The 16,303-nt window shown below is 42.2% G+C and overlaps 1 protein-coding gene across 3 annotated transcripts in view; it reads right to left on the bottom strand.

Annotated features, from left to right (window-relative positions):
- The window catches only part of PTPRT (protein tyrosine phosphatase receptor type T), a 461,775-nt gene that overhangs the window by 49,300 nt on the left and 396,172 nt on the right, over positions 1-16,303 (bottom strand). Inside the window, exons 16-18 of one of the 3 annotated variants that reach the window (XM_086623021.1) lie at positions 14,481-14,547; positions 6,907-6,954; positions 4,552-4,700 (exon numbers count right to left, since the gene is read on the bottom strand). In XM_086623021.1, coding sequence (XP_086479147.1) covers positions 4,552-4,700; positions 6,907-6,954; positions 14,481-14,547 — 264 coding nt within the window. The remainder of the gene's footprint in view (positions 1-4,551; positions 4,701-6,906; positions 6,955-14,480; positions 14,548-16,303) is intronic. The other 2 variants (XM_086623022.1, XM_086623023.1) reach the window with 2 other exon arrangements.

The raw sequence follows: 16,303 nt of genomic DNA, 5'->3' as shown, positions 1-16,303 counted from the left end.
ACTGAGATTTATGAAACAAACCATATTTGTGAGACAGAGAGGCAAATTCTAGATTATTTCTTTAGAAGATAAGGGAGAAAAAAACAAGTTTCCCAAAATATTAGAGAGCTCATTTTCTCAAAATCAGGCAGGTAGTGGCCTTTGTGATGAGAGATGTGTACACACGGCTGCTACCTAACCAGAAGTTCTCACAAGCACTAGTGTGTGCTATCACAAGAAACACCTCCAGAGAGGATTTCACATCAGGGTAGAGATTAAGATTTCATTTAAAATTCTCTTTATACTCCCTAGAGAGGCACGTGAGGCTACACAGATCCCTCTAGGCATGCAAAACAGTGGAGGCTCCTTCCTATTCTGAAAATGATTCTCCCTTGCTTTTTCTAAGATTTTCTAAACTAGTAAACTCCAGAAAAACCCCAAATCAGCATGAAAACCAGTAAAAAGGGATTTTGGTATTTCTTCCTTTCGTGCCTTTGATGAAATTTGGGTTGATTTCTATTAATTTTAGAATTTTTCACTGAAGAAAAAAATCTCATGGTCATGATCCCACAGGTCCTTGGACTGCATTTGGCAGGTATCCTATCTGGGAATGAAAATTATCTATGGGGTAGGAATAAGAACTAGATCTCGATGTAATTGCTTGTTTTGACTTACAGCAAATCTAAAGACCTTTCAATTACATTCATCATAAAAACATGCAGGATCTGGAGAGGTGTGAATTTCGATGGTTCTTGGTTAAAAATGATCCTTAATACCCCAAGTGCCACTTACTACAGCGTCCTCTAATCTCTTTGTTCTTGCTAGTAAAAGCACAGTAACTTGCTAACTGTACAGTAGTGCTCATTAACGCAAAACTCAGTTCCCTACAGCTTCCAAAATGCTGCCTTGAAACTGCTTCTGACTGTAACATTAAAGCTACAAACCTAACCTGTATCAGCCTCACTCGGGACGGTTGTCTGGAAAGCAGTCTCCTCCCAAACCGAGATGTCACAAAAGTTAAGCACACCCTGATAAATCAGTCTCCAGCAAAACTGGCTGCATTTTAAGAGAATAAATCCTCAGAATCAAACAGCTCCTGTCAAAAATCCCCCAAGGACGTCAAGATGGCTTTTGCTGGTGGCATGGCATTCCCCTGGACAAGACCCATCCCTGGCATTTTAGCCTTGTAAAGCCAGAAGAGCAGCTCCTTTGTGCAGGACATCTCATTAGCGCACCACTGCTGAGATGATACACTACTGCTTCTCCCATTGCACGGATGGGCTGCCAAATTGCACACAATTTATGTGCAATAACAACCCTTTGCACACCCTTCTGGTCAGTGCACAGATGCTCGTGGATGCTTTTGGGCTCACTTTGTCTTCAATTTGTCATCTTGTTTCATAACAACCCTGGGCTGGGTCAATGCCTACACGTGACCGCGCTGTGTCACTCAGAGGAAAACGCTGCGTTTTCCAAACGTTCCTGCCAACTAAGGAGCAGGTGCAAACACAGAAAGTACCATCATCTACCTTTAATGGATTTAGGGTATATTTTTATTTTTTCAAAAGCAAGATATTTGAGAAAATGACAACTATGATGAGCCTGCTTTACCTCTGCATAATTCCTGAGTAAAACTGGACAAGCCGGAATAGCCCTGGACTAACTTAGCTTTCAGCAAACACCTATTCTGATTCTGTAGGGCGTCAAAGAGGCTGAGTCCATAAAATTTCTTCAGTTTAAACTCCTGTATGTACCAGTAAGAATTCTGTCTGAATAAGGACTAACAGTATAGGATGGAAAGAGGGATGAGGGGCTTTGCTTTGGGCCAGGAAAGATAAATACCCATTCCTCTTCCACTTTTCAGCAAAACCTGAGGTCTCCCTGTTCCAGTACAGAGACTACAGCTGTTCCAGAATGTAATTACATCTGATAGTGAACACCTCTGTCAAGTTACAAAATTCAGTCCTAGAAACACCCAAGAGGACTGGGTGCTCCTGAGCACTGCACTGGCCTCTACAAAGGACTCTGTTGCACCCAAACACCACGACTTTATGGATGACACCATTTGGATGAGTTTATATTGAAATATAAATTCTGACAAGCAGAAAGGCAGCTGCTCACTTTTGGTGTCCTTCATGATGCAGAGTGCCAGGTAGCACCCGCAATGAGGAGGGGGACATTGCTTCTTCCTTTATAGCAGCTGGACCTGTCAGCAGGAGCTCCCCGCGGGGTGACCGCGCTGTAGGCAGCAGCGAGACAGGCTGCAAAGAGGGAAGCTACAGCAGGAGGGCAGACAAGGGTCACCCAAGAACAGCAAAAGTCCTCCTGCAGCTGGAGAGACTACGGGAAGGAAAAAGCTTCTACAGGGACTCATGGTATTTGTTCTGTCTGAGAAGTCATTACAGTTATTGGGACAGGAAGGAGAATCTGGGGGGAAGGACACATGCCCTACAAGGACACTGACATCCGGAGACAAATTTGTTTGCAAGTCATTCAACAGTTGTGAGGATTCCCACTTGACAAGTTGTCTCGTTCTATTTTATCGCTTTTGTGAGCCAGCACAGTGACCTTGGGATTAAAACCACTTAGCTTCTTTTGGTGGACTTCCATCAAAAAGGAGAGGAGTATGTCCATGGCACTGCTACAGCCAACTCAGGCTCCCATAACTGAGGGTCAAGATGGAGAGGATGACTACCTATCATGAGATATCTGCAAATGCTACTTTCCTTTGGGAGACAAAAGGACAATTTAAGAAGCAATGTGAGTGCTGCTTGAGATAGCTGATTTCAAAAGCTAGGACGGATAACCCCCTGTAAAATTGCATTAGTTAGCAGGAAGGTTAGGAAGGAATTCTATGATGTTATTCAAAAGTTACAGCAGGCCCACATAGAAACCCTCAAGTATTTAAACTTTATTAAGGCAATCTTTTAAAAAGAAAGTCTTTTATCCATAAAATTCCTGTATCAGCTGTGCACACTACTGCACAGAAGAGAACTTACCTCCAACACCTCAGCATCCTGGACTTGGCAGTAAAAAATTTGGAGAAATCATGAAGGCTTACTGATAATTGTTTTTCATGGATATAAAGAGGAAAAAAAGAAAAGAATTGGCCCATGGCTGGACTCAGGCTGTGTTGTACAGGGAGGTAGTGATAAAATCTGCAATGATGTCAGACAAGCAAAGGACTAACTGATTTTAAAAAAAAAGAAAACCTGGAGGGATGTTTTTTAAAAAAAATTAGATACAACATATTTTCTATAGTTGCCATTTCACGTAAATGACTCAGCTGTTTTAATTAGCCTCCAAAATACCAAGGGGGGTGGGAAATGAGGTCACACTTCAAGCTCATCTCATCTCTTATTTTCTGGTTGGAAAAAAAGCCCAAAATTTTAAAAAATCCACATTCTAAAGAAAGCATCAAAAACTTTATTTTGCCTCTACGTTTTAAACTCGCCACCTTTGCTGGTTCTAGCTGTCCTCTGCTATTCCTGTCTTTCAAAGATATGAAGCACTGACAACTCTTGCTGTCTTCTTTAGGAGATATAGCTACTCAGCACCTGAGAAAATCAGATCTTGACTCAAATCAATTTAACATCCGAGAGAAGTGTTCACTGCTAGCCTTGACGGTCCCAAACACCTATTTATCCATCTCACAGGTATGTTACACAGAGTGGCAGTAGCAACACATGCAGATGGAATTTGACATGACCTACAGATAGAGGGAAAAGAAGAATTCACTCAGCCTGTCCCACTCAGTCTGAGATTACAAAATCTTCAATGATAAAACACGTTTTGTACTTCCATGTTAGTAATAAAGGGAAAAAAAACTTCACTAAAGATGTTTAAGAAAAAGAGTTTTAGTACGTACTTGTGTTTCAGAGCTGTTCCCTGTTCAGACTAGCAGGCAAAGCGTCAAAAGAAGGAGTGACATTCCCGTAGTGTCTAAGTTAAAATTTATTTAACAGGAAGAAGTTTACAAATCCACCATGCAATCCACCATGCACTCAATCTGGATCTGGCAAGGCTAAAGCGTGACTTTCTGCTGCTTTGCCCACAAAACTCGTCCAGCTACAGAGGTCTGAGTGGTTTGCAATATTAACTAAGATTAGTTTTACCCATGTGAAGAATAAACCAGACAAAATAAGACATGCTGTCTTCCCATTCCAGATCTCTAACCATGAGACCATACTTTCTTTCATGACAATTTCAGACAGAAAATGTTTTCCATCCCATAAGTCAGCTAAGTGATTTAACTCTTCTACTCACAAAGGCCAAAATATTTCTGAACAACAAACACGTGCCTTTTTGACTGTCTGATGCAGTTACTAGAACAGGCTGTGGAAATCATTCTCAGTAGATTTAGGGTCAGAAAGACTGCTCTCCACCTATTTGACAGTTAAAACAGGGGCAGTGTCAGAGACATTTCAGACAGCTGAATTCTAGCGAGCTTTTGCAATGATCTCTCTCACTGTCATTCCCAGCTCCTCAACATTGTGCCCATAGGAATGGGTCCTCTTAAGAACCTAGAGCTCTCCAAGGGGGACATATCCATTGCAAGCAAGTTAAACTTACTGAATCCATTAACATCTTGGCAGCTGGAAGAAAAAGCTTCTTCATTGTGAACAGCACTGAGTTTGGTAGAGGTCTTGTCGGAAGTAGCCACGGGACCCATCTCCCTCTGCGTGCTGGTCTGAGTCTCCTTCTGCTTCTTGGCTAGCTTCCTTTAGGGTATTTTGAAGAGGGGAGAAATCAAGGTCAGTTTTCCCTCATTAAAAACAAAGCAATGAGAAAGTATTTTGAAAACCACCATTATCCCACTTGGTCAGACATGCAGGGCACGTGGCAAACTGCACGAGAGGAAGCTCCACAACTTTTTAATATAACTGTTGTGGAGCACAATAAATAGAGCGATACCAGTCTTGGAGCTTAGAGGTCCCTCCCGGTAACTCATCTTGCACAAACCTGCATCACCCCAGCAGTAGGAGTGCTACGTCATCCTTGAAGAGGGTGGCATAGGTAAAGTCCTTGGAGCAGAGGGCACGGGATGAGGGCAGAGATCAGAGCCACTCACCAGGACACAAACGGGACATCTGCATCCATCGCAAGGGGCACCTGCCCCGGGATTTTCTTAGAGCGCTCCGGTGGAGAAGGTGACCTGACTCTGTGCAACCTGAGAGCTGGAGCAGGAGCTTTGCCCTGTCCCCAAGCAGAGCGATGAGGACAGCAGCCTCTACTAGAGTCTGACACACACCCAAACTGCACTGAGGATCGACAGGCAGTGAAGGGTGGGGCAAATTAAAGGTTGAAGTTATTTTAAAAATTCCAAATATGCCTCTGTTCCTGCAAAATGGATCTTTTCTTATTTTGAGGAGAGGTCAAAAACATTGGCAAAAGCAGAAACGCTGCCAGCTCTGAAAACACTAACAAAGCCAAGAACATAAGAGGCTCCTCTTTTGCAAACACAGCTAATAATAAGAAAAACGGAGAGAAGCAGGAGAAGTGAGCTGCTAAGCTTCCATTGACATTTGACTGCCCTGTGCTTCATTCATATCAGAGAGCAAAACTGTTTAAAAATGAATGTGTGACATTCTACAACCCGCACCTTGAAAAAATATCACACAAATCCCTCGCACCAGCAAAGAACTTTGCTTACATGACTTCCGTAGATAAGAAAATAAAACAAAATAAAAGGGAGAAAAACAGATTACTGTAAGAAGGAGCTTTAGTTTTCTTTTTTCCTCCAACTCAAAGAAAAAAAAAGAATCCTAACAACTAAATCATTTTGCAAAGAGGTTTTTCTTCACTAAAATGACATGCTTATGGTAAGTACTACCCATCTTTTAAACTTCATTGAATTCTTAAAAGGATATTCCTTGCAACATATTCCAACAGGCTTTATTTACTCACAGCACATGTCAGTGGCATTTACAAGCAAGTCCAAGCACACAGCTGAGCCCCAGCCCTTCGTGAGATGGGTAGCAAGGCCAGTTCCACTCATTTGCAAGGAAGGGCCAAAGAGAACCAAAACCTTTACCTACATCTCTGGGAAAAGACTATTTTAAGGCAAGCTGATAATCCAGACCAGGAGAGGGCAGATTCATGGAGAAACGTCCAATGTCTGCTGCAAACTTTTGAACAAGGACATCTGTTTCATCTGCTCAGCCAGTTGAGGTTCAGGCTTTTATAGTTCGTGGTTTCAATTCAAACCCACAGCTACTCAAACTGGGTACATAATCACAGAGTGCACATTTGCATCTCACAAACGGTGTATCCACTTCTGCAGATGAAGATGCAAACAGAGGAACCGTCCTCGAGTGATGAAGCAAGAAGCTGGCGTTTCATGATGTTAAAAGCTTTGCTTCCAGTGTTCAGCAACGTTAGCACAGTCAGATTTATTGACTACGAGCTGCGGCTGTGGGAGCCCCCTTTTTTTTGTGCTGTGGTACCTGAGGTAGCAACAATGGTCTTGAAGTGCATTAACCCTGCTAGGAGGTTATTTTAATCCTTTAGATTTGCTAATCATACATGGCTATGCGAATTCTTTAGCAACAGGAATTAAAATTTCTCAGTGGGAAACACTAATCCTAAAGGCTGAAGTCCTTCCTAACAAGCACTCTGGACTGCTGGGGTGAGCCACTACAGACAATCACTACTGATGTTTAAAAACAGTGAGTCAAAAAGGGTGACTTCCTTATTAAATCCAGATTAAATTACTTGTGGCAATAATTATCTGTAAGTCCCATTGCCTGGTATCTTTTCAGAGATGCCAACAAGCTACAAAGAGCCAGAACTGGCAAACTCGTTTTCTCTTTCAGTGAACGAGCAATAACATTTCTGCATGTGCCAGGCAGGAAAAAATAACCCCGAACCCAAGCCCATCAGTCCCCAAAGGCCTGCTTACAAAAGCCCTAGGCAAAGCAGTTCTACCTGGTCCTGTAGAAGACAGAGAGGCCCCTAAAACATTGGCTTGAATGCCTAAAAAGAAAAGGTGACATGAGTTTAAAGTTCTCAATCTACCTCGCACGCACAAACCAGGCTGCTCGCAGGTGGACCAGTTAACGCTCACGTGAGTTCAGAGAGAAGCCACACAGAAAATCGTTCTGCATCCGAAAACGCTACAATTTTCTTCCAACAGCGTGTTATCAGTTTCCACCTTTCTCCCTCTCTATTCCAAGAATGTAAAAATTCTTCGTCTAAATTTAGAGGGAAAAGGAAGACAGATCTCTTTTGAGGATTTCAGAGCTAAGCTTGCCAGACACATCAAGGGGCTCTCAGTTTCTAAATGTGCCTTTTCTGCCTCCGTTGTGTGTCTGGATAGAGTGGCAGCACAGGACTAAGCCTATTTGGTCCTTACCATCATTATAATTCATAGAAAGGATTATAAAATCAAATGACTAGCACTTTCTAGAACGTTAGGGATGCGACTTAAACCCACAGCTAGGTAGAGGTTTATTTCCCAGCATGTCAAAACGCCTTTGGAATTGGAAAAGCATTTATCTGGAAATGCTGTTTCCAAAAATAGGGCACTTGAAGAGATCTCTGTGAGTCACTGACAAGCTGCATCAGTGACACGGCTCCTGCTCTCCTTACTGACCAGCTTCCCCTAAACACAACAACTGCAACACCCCGATGAAGCTGCTCTCAGTGCATAGTGTCAATCACGGGCCGGCTGCGGGCTGCGGCCAGCGGGTACCCAGCCCAGCCTGACACCAGGCACTGAGAAGGCACTTTCCATCTCATGCATTATGCAGTTGAAAAAGAGGAGAAATAAAGGACGGGGCAGATATTTGGAAGAAGAATCTGATACGATCAACACAGTGTGAAGAGATTGAAACGTCAAAATGTGAATAAGGTGGTATCAATGGCTGTTTCACATTTAAGTGTAAGGAAAACGTTCCAACAAGAAAACAGAAGTCCAGGAATGGGGTTTACTGGGTTGCCCTTCTCAGTTCACGAGGGTCTGTAAATGAAGAGATGATGTTCACAGACACTATACACACACAGAGGGGATGAAACAGAAAGACGCTCAAAGTGGAATAAAAAAATGAGACCAGCTGTATAATCAGGCAGTTCAAGCTGACCCAACTAAAGCAAGGATAAAGGCTATTGGCAGTCAACCTCAACTAAGTGTCAATTTCGAAAAAAAAGTAGATGGAGATTTGATTCAGCTATTTTTGATACTTCTTCTCTATCAGAGAATAGATATAAAATGCTGAAGCACTATATTAAAATTGTGGGAGTTCCAGTTTAACAGCCAAGGAACGCAAACCTGCTATCAAGGACAAAGTATTTACTGCCATGGGCATTAATCAGAAAGCTCAAACAATATTTTCAGTTAGAAGTATCTGTAGGATCAGATTCCTGTTCTGCAGAGGTTTGGCTAAACTGCAGGGATTATTTTTTAAAAGCAGCTTCAAACTCTTCTCTAACTTTATCTAGCAATTTTACATGCATGAATGTTAAATCTGTAACTGCCACTCCTAAAGAGCTCTCGTACATGTACGTTGACAGATTTAATTTTAGATGTTTCACAGGGATGGATTACATATACACTATAATGTAGATTTGCATGCACAGGTAATTTAGACATTAGATATAGATCACGTAAGTTAAACATGAAATTTCCTCCCACAGGCAAGAATTGCATATTGCCCTCCTTTTCAATAAGCAATTTGAAAAAGCTACAACACACAATTCCTTTTAGGTATTTCTGTGCACCAGCCTGCTAGAGGTACACATATTATTTATGGTGAAATCTGCACAAGTTTAAGACAGGCAGCGATCAGCCATGCAAATACCCAACGGGGAGCACTGGTTAAACAGCAGTTCTGTTGAAAAGGATCGCTGTCCCCTAAACCTGTGGTATATCACAAACTCAATTTGGAAGTTCGATGCTGGTGTAAAAATAAGGTTGGGATTATACGTGGCACTAAGGTCTGCAAGACACAGGAAATCCTTTTGCTCTGACTGTGGATCAGAAAGGCCCCTGCTGCAACGCTGCACTTCAAATAAGATGTGTGCCAAAGGCAGGACAAGAAAGGTAAACCTAGAAAACATGACCTACAAGCAAGGGCCAAAGGAAACACGGATCTTTAATCTAGAGAAAAGAGAATCAAATAGGGCTGATAGCTCTTCAAAGGTATGAAAAGACACCAGAGGGAAGCTGTGCTCCCTGCCTACAGGGGCTCGGAAAAATGAACGGGGCTAAGCTATAGGAAGGGCAGGTCATTTTACACTTTGGGAAAACTATACGCAGGAGAAGCTGCCCACCTCTCAAGCTGACTGGGCAGGTAGGCTGCGAAGTCTGGTCACCAGAGGTCTTTAAACAGAGCGAGAGGAATGGGAGTTAAAAGCAGCCCAGCGTTCCGGCAGTCTGCCGGGGGGGCATCTCCTCCCCGCGCTCCGGGGTCCCGCGTAAAACCGCAGCTCGGCACACGCTCCCTCTGTGCAGACGTGACCTCGGCGGAGCTGAGAAACGCTCTCTGGCCTGAGCACACACAGCTCATTGCTGCTTCTAGCTCCTGTAAGGGCAAACCCTCCGCTGCCAGGCGCAGAGACAGCTTTACTTGAACTTTCTTAGTACAAGTTTCTTGCCATGGCAAAGCCGAACTCCCTGCGGGTTCGTGCAGGAGCAGAGGGAATTCACCGGAGCACAGGCAAAGTGCAGAGCGAGGGGCAGCTGCACCGCTTCTACTCACACCGCAAACATTACTTGACGTGAGAAGGTGACGTAACACAGCTATAAATCAAAAGATGCTCTGAATATTTTGTACCGTGTGTATATGAACACAGGGCCTTGAAAAACATACAGCTGCACTCTTTAAGCTGTACTTGACCAAATTGATCGTGTTTGTGGAGGACGTTTACTTACAACCACACAAACCTGAGACCAGACAGGTCCACACACCAGCCAGACAGTATAGGTATATGCAGCTATAGACAGCCAGCAAACACTGTCCTCTGCAAAGTTTAACCTTGTAATCACCACACGGACATGTTCTAAATAAAATCTCACTTTCTGGATTTTAATTATGTATTTTTAAATTTGCTTTCATTAGACTGGCGTAACCACTTATTCATGATCTTGTTTTTCCAGCATTTAATGAGAAAACCAGTTTCTTCTTAAAATTCTGATTTAGCAAGCTGACCTGTGCAGGTAGATCCCACCATCCACGGAAACATATGGAGATATTTATGCGTGTGTGTGGTTATACAGGGGTATGCCTACAAATAAAATAATATTTTATTTCTTTTCAAATGTTGCACGGACGGTGGAAATAAATTCAGCACAAACTCTGTCGTTTCAGAAAATGCAAGTATAAATTTAACTTAGTACCTCTGACAGACCTCTCCCATGAAAAGAAGCTCCTGGCTGAGCCACCACAACAACTGAAATTGGTGTGAAATTACGATGGGAGTTGAAGGGGTTTCCCACATTGCAATCGTGTCCTTAGAACTCTGGCCAGTTCAGGGGAAGAGGAAAACAACGTAGTGGCCATCGAGTGCCATTTTCTTATAAATAACATTAAATTGAGTGCTTGTAACACAGACATGGATCTATATATCTCCAGAAAGACTTCTCTGGTCTAATATCACCCTGGATTAAATTTCATTCTATAGCTATTACCCAGCCCAGGAAAAAGAAACAAAACAAAACTAAACAACCTCAGTCCACGCACAGAAAACATTTCCCTTCCTTTTCCTAGTGAGGAAATAATAAAGCCTTGATATGGGCTGCTGCAGCTGAAAATACTGTGGCAAAAGAGGTGTCTGTCATTGAATGCAAAACCTCCTTCGAGCCAGATGAATTACTGTTTGTGTTTTACAGCTTCAGCTAGGAAAAGAAACACAAACTTCCAGAGGTGGATGGGTTGCCATCCTACACGGCACGTTGTATCTTACAACACATTAAACCGAAGCACAATGTGACAGAGCTTGCAATTCTGTACAAACCTCAGACAGCATTTGTATTGGCGTAAATCCAGAGTAACTCCTCTGAAAAGGTTCATGCATCATCCTGGCAACAGTGATGCAATGAGCGCACCAGCACAGGAGCTCCTAATTCCGCATTCCTCTTCTCATCACAAAACCAAACTCTGCCCAAGGATCTCAGATCATACACCACTAACTTTTAACGATGGGTAAAGTGAAGTACACAATGTCATTCCTGCACGAGGACTTAGCAAGAGAGGAATGGAAGCCTCCTGGGTTTGTATTTCCATTTAAAGTGTGTCAAAAATCATTATGGCCTTCTCTTTCAGCCACAATAACATTCCTTCCTATATGTTGTAGGAATTTTTTTATGAAGTGTTGCTCTACAAAAATCCCACAACTATTTGCTCTACAAAAATCCCACAGCAAAATAGCTAAAAGAGCTGCTCTTATACCTGAATATTTCACGTTTCACCAAAGCTGCAGGTACTCAACCATCTTACAGAATCAGCTTTTACAGTGCTGGAGAGCAGCAGAACACAAGAGAGGCCGAAGGCAGAACTCCAGTTTGGAGACTACCACAGCACTTACAGCCCATCTCTGCAAAAATCTCTTACTCACAACGTAAGTCTCTGTTACTTTAATAGACTTATCGTTAGGAACTGCTTGGAACTGTTAGGGTTGGAGATTTGGGGCTCCAACAAGAAGAAATGCCAGTACAGGAGATGACAAAGGGTTGAGAGGAATTACCTGAAGGCAGACAAGAACTACTCTAAGCACCACAACTTTGAAGTCCAGAAACTGAAACTAAAAATAAAGCGATGTAGCCCATATGGTCGTATTTAAAGGTCTGCCAGCAGATCTATTTGAGAACCTGCTTTTCAATACTGGTAACTCATTCAACTGAATTTTGCTTCAGGACTAAAACATTCATACGAGGTCCTGGCATGAAAACCAATTCTATTTAAAAAAATCTATATATAAACATATTGCTGCTCTTATTTTCACAACATTTCAAATAAACTTAAATCAAACCTCTCTGCTCATAAGGGGCCGTAGCAATTTCTATCAGCTTTGGCTACGAATTACACAGTTCTTAGCAATTTAAGATTTTCATCTGCAATCATAATGAAACATCTTATTTTATGTGAAACTTGAAACATGAAACTCAATAAAACTTCATCATACGCTCCTTCATGGATTCTCCTGCTTTCTTCCCTAACTGCTGGAACAACTCTGACTGTTGTTCAGGGAAAAAAAAACCCAAAACAACAGAGTTTGGTTTTTTCCAGATCAGGGAACGGGCCAAACGTCACTCTGAAACCAAATGCTGAGATGCACAGCCTGACGATGGAAGTATTTATTTTGTGATGACTATTTATGTGTTACTCCTACCATAGTGATGCTCCAGCTAGCAGAGCTCACGCTTGATGGGGTACCTGGGACACCATAAGCACAGAGCTAAGAATGAGCTTTCTGCAAAAAATATTGGGTGCAGTACCAGGGAGATATGGTTATATGATTTCTGCATCCTAAGCTCAAATCTCCATTGAGTGCTTCAGTGGGGTGCTATGAACATGTAAGCTTGCCTGATGATACCTCTGGCTTTTCTCTATTGTGATGAGCTGCATGGTGTACGTTTGCCTTATTAAAACTTACTAAAGCACATGCTTCTGCTACTGCTGAAGCTCATTGCAACCTCAGGCTTGGGTGACCTTCAGAGATTTGGTTCTTCACTTTTCCTGAGTCACTCTCCTGTTCCCTGAGAAAAAAGTTCTACTATCTTGATCCACAAAAGCCATTACAAGAGAGCACAGAGACTACTTAACGATACCCTTACTTTCTCTGTAGCAGAGTAATCCTCAGCTGACTGCTTAAAGCAATGCTGTTGAGCAGTTGTATAAAGGGACACATAGGGCTCGGAAGCTGATTTATCTTTTTAAATACACAAACCTCAAAATAAAAAAAAAGGAGGGAACATTCTGACCACAAACTGCCTGCTGGAAGAAGACAAAATTACGATAGAAAACTAGGGACTGAATTTTTCAGGCAATGGTGTTGACTGATTGTAAGGAGACTAAAGCAGCAGAGCGGTGCAGAGAGTGCTTTTCTGAGGTTGATGAGAAATGTGTAAAAGAGGGAAGATTGTGACAAGAAACGCAACTAGCTAGCAGAACCCATGCGTTAAAACTGTCCCCTACTTAGATAAACTCTTGAAATTTGACTGCTTAAGGTCAAATTCCATTCTCAGTGAACCAGTGTGGAGTCTAGATGCAATGGAGTTACTCTGCATTTACGATTACGTAACTGGGCAAAGTCAAGGCTTATTATAGTGTGTCCTGGTTTTAGGTTCCTCACACGTTTAGCAAGTGTTATCTGATAGGCCATTGAGAAGCAAAATCACTCCAACAGGTGGTACACACAGGGATCCTCATACTTAATTCCTCTGTCTTGTTCTTTCAATGTAAATCAACTCTTATGGAAAAGAAATCAACTTCCACTAAAAGGGCAGAATATAAATGTACCCATTTTGCTGACCTGCTGAACACCTTCCATGTGTCCACAGGACAAACTCCCAAGATCAAGACAAAGATGGACTGTAGGAACAGGTGAAGGAGGAGGTTGCTGGGGTGGCAGACCAGGAGGTCTTGCAGAGCAGATGTGACGTTTTTGACAATTTTGTCCATGTCAGAGCCCGGCAAAGTCTGGCAGGTTATTGCTTTTGGGGGAAAGGTCTAGGTCAGTGATACGGCTGCTGCTTCTGAGGGATGGAGAGGGGAGACCTGTTTCTAACAGCTGCCTTCTCCATCCCTCCCAGCCCTCTGGTGGCAGCAAAGGAATCCAACCTCAATTCTTCACGACTCTTTCCTCAGGTCATTGATCCAGTTCTCTCCTCCTCCTGATCCTCAGACAACTATTATCATGGCAGAAACAGCTTGGCCCTGATTACTTTCCAGCCCCTCAATCTTTAGACAACAGATGGCTTTGGAAGTACTGATGTGTGAAGTATTTTCACGTGCCTTAACAACTGCCTTAATTATGCAGCATCGTCATTAGGACTGGACAGGTGATTTAGATCGGAATATCTGAACCACTTCATCATCCAGTGCTTTAAAGTGACACTCGGAACCCGGCAGCTCCAGGAACAGGGATGTTTGCTGAGATAACGTCAAGTCCCAGTTGTCAGAAACCTTACATTTTTAAAAAGCTTATATCCATGGCTGAGAAATTCCCAAAAATAACTTTCAGGTGTGAATTTCCCTGCAGTCTGGCTAAATACGATGGGCAATTAAAAAAGGTGCAGTTGGGGCACTCTGACCATTAGCATTTGAAGAACTATAAACCATAACTGACATATCTGTGGACATTTATGTGTTTGCAGGTTCAGTTACAGGTGCAATGGCGAAACAGGGAAAACATCATAGTGTGAAAGTGAGAAAATAAACCACAAGCTGCTGGAAAGACAAGGATAAATGAAATAGTAACAAAAAGTGGTAAAAGAAAATACAACAAAGCACAGAATTAGCACAGGTGAGCTCAAGAAACGTCATCCCCAGCCCAGTACTTACAGGTAATAGGAGTAGGAATACGCATTTCTTCTAAATAGCGACGGCCAGTCAGATGAACACAATGTCCAAAAGGAGAAAAAAAGGAAAATGCATAATTAGATTTATATGAACTCTAGGATTTTTTTTTTCAATGCACAAAGTATTTGTGCTGCCTCTTGTACCAAGCTACTTTTCTCCTATGCTGTTTTTTCAGGAGCTATACGTTGGTGAGGAACGGATGCTGAACTGGAGACAGGAAACACAGGTTGTGTTTCAACTTTTGCTGCTGATTCGTGTCACCACAAATAAACATCCTCATTTCCTTCTTCCTTAACTTTGCCGTGGCAGTAACACAGGCAATAAGACTTACCTTTGCCGGTAAAGTGCTTTGAGATTTTTGGAATGGAGAGAAATATGTAAGAGCTATTAATACAAATAATCATAAATAGGAAAGTGCCAATGTAAGAACACCACAATTTTTGAGTATTTAGGCAACAAAAAAATTGTGTAACGATAAATCAGGCTTTGCCAAATTCTAGAATACAAATAGTTGATTAATAATTCAAACTTCACTACATTTATAGATGATCACTGGGGGTATGCATCAGCTTTCTGCATCACTGCAATTAAGTGTTTTCTATTACAGTTTTTCTACAATAAACTCCAGAACATTTTGATGTTTTTGAGCAGTGCCACAAAACGAGTCTTGGCGATCAGTTATAACTTAAGAGTCCCATCCTTGAAGGCATTACAAATACTAGGAAGTGCTCACAAGTATAAATGCAGGATTCAAGTGTTCACTTTTACTGTTGCTGTGAATCCAACTTTCACAAGCACGCATGGAAACCAGGTTCAGCACAGCTACTCTGTGCACAATCGTCCTCTTTCCTATGGACACACGGGGTAAAGGACAGTGACTACAGGTGTAGAAGAGGATTACTCTGAAATTACATGTTTGGTATGGTGGTAGCCCTTGCTATTAACTGGAAATTCTGGCCACATTCCTGATATATCTTAAGTTATTTGAACGACATTGAGTCCAAAGTATTTATAACACAATGCTGTGATCTCCTGAAACTCAGAAATGCCACATGCAACAGCAACGCACCAGCTAAGGTGCAGTGGTTTCCACAAGGTTCACTGCGAAGTATGGAGTTCCTCTGAACCTCTAAACAAAGGGAAAGTTCACCAGGATATGGAAAATGAGAGCCCACGCGGCTGAACCCCCTACATCTCCAAAATTATTCCATTAATTAAACCCCTCTGACACGCCAGTGCCAGGTTTCACAGCACAATCAGCTGTAATTGTTCCGTTGAACATCTTGCTGTACTTTCTGCTTTTCTCATGTCTCAGCCAGCAGAAATACGCGATCGCACGAGATTCTTAGTCCTCATTAAAATGTTGCGCATCCCTCCAGGCTACAGAGGAAAACGCAGAAAGGTTTATTCCATAAGGACATGGAATAAATGAAAGAAGAAAATAAAGGAAGGCAAACAAAGGAGGATTATATTTTGGAATTGGACAGGCTATTTTGGCTCAAATTCTTCCCAAACATGCAATCTAAAATAAGGACTTCCTAAGGAATATTTCAAAACTAACCATTAAAATTGGTCAAAGTTACCAATCACTGAAAACGTGACTTGATCCTAGAACGTACCACACATCCTGAAAACCCTGTCATCCACCTTACATATGGACACAGAAGCGACATGGGTCGCTGAATGTGCAAATATCCCTGTGGTAATTCTATCCTATAGCTTGGGGTGTGTTCTGCTTAAGAGGCATTTGGGTTTTATTTAATTAGTTTAAGGTAACAACCTAAATCCTAATCCAGAATCAGGAA

The sequence above is a fragment of the Tauraco erythrolophus genome, chromosome 18, assembly GCF_009769465.1.
Source record: "Tauraco erythrolophus isolate bTauEry1 chromosome 18, bTauEry1.pri, whole genome shotgun sequence".
Lineage (NCBI taxonomy): Eukaryota > Metazoa > Chordata > Aves > Musophagiformes > Musophagidae > Tauraco > Tauraco erythrolophus.
This window is presented reverse-complemented; position numbering and strand designations above follow the sequence as displayed.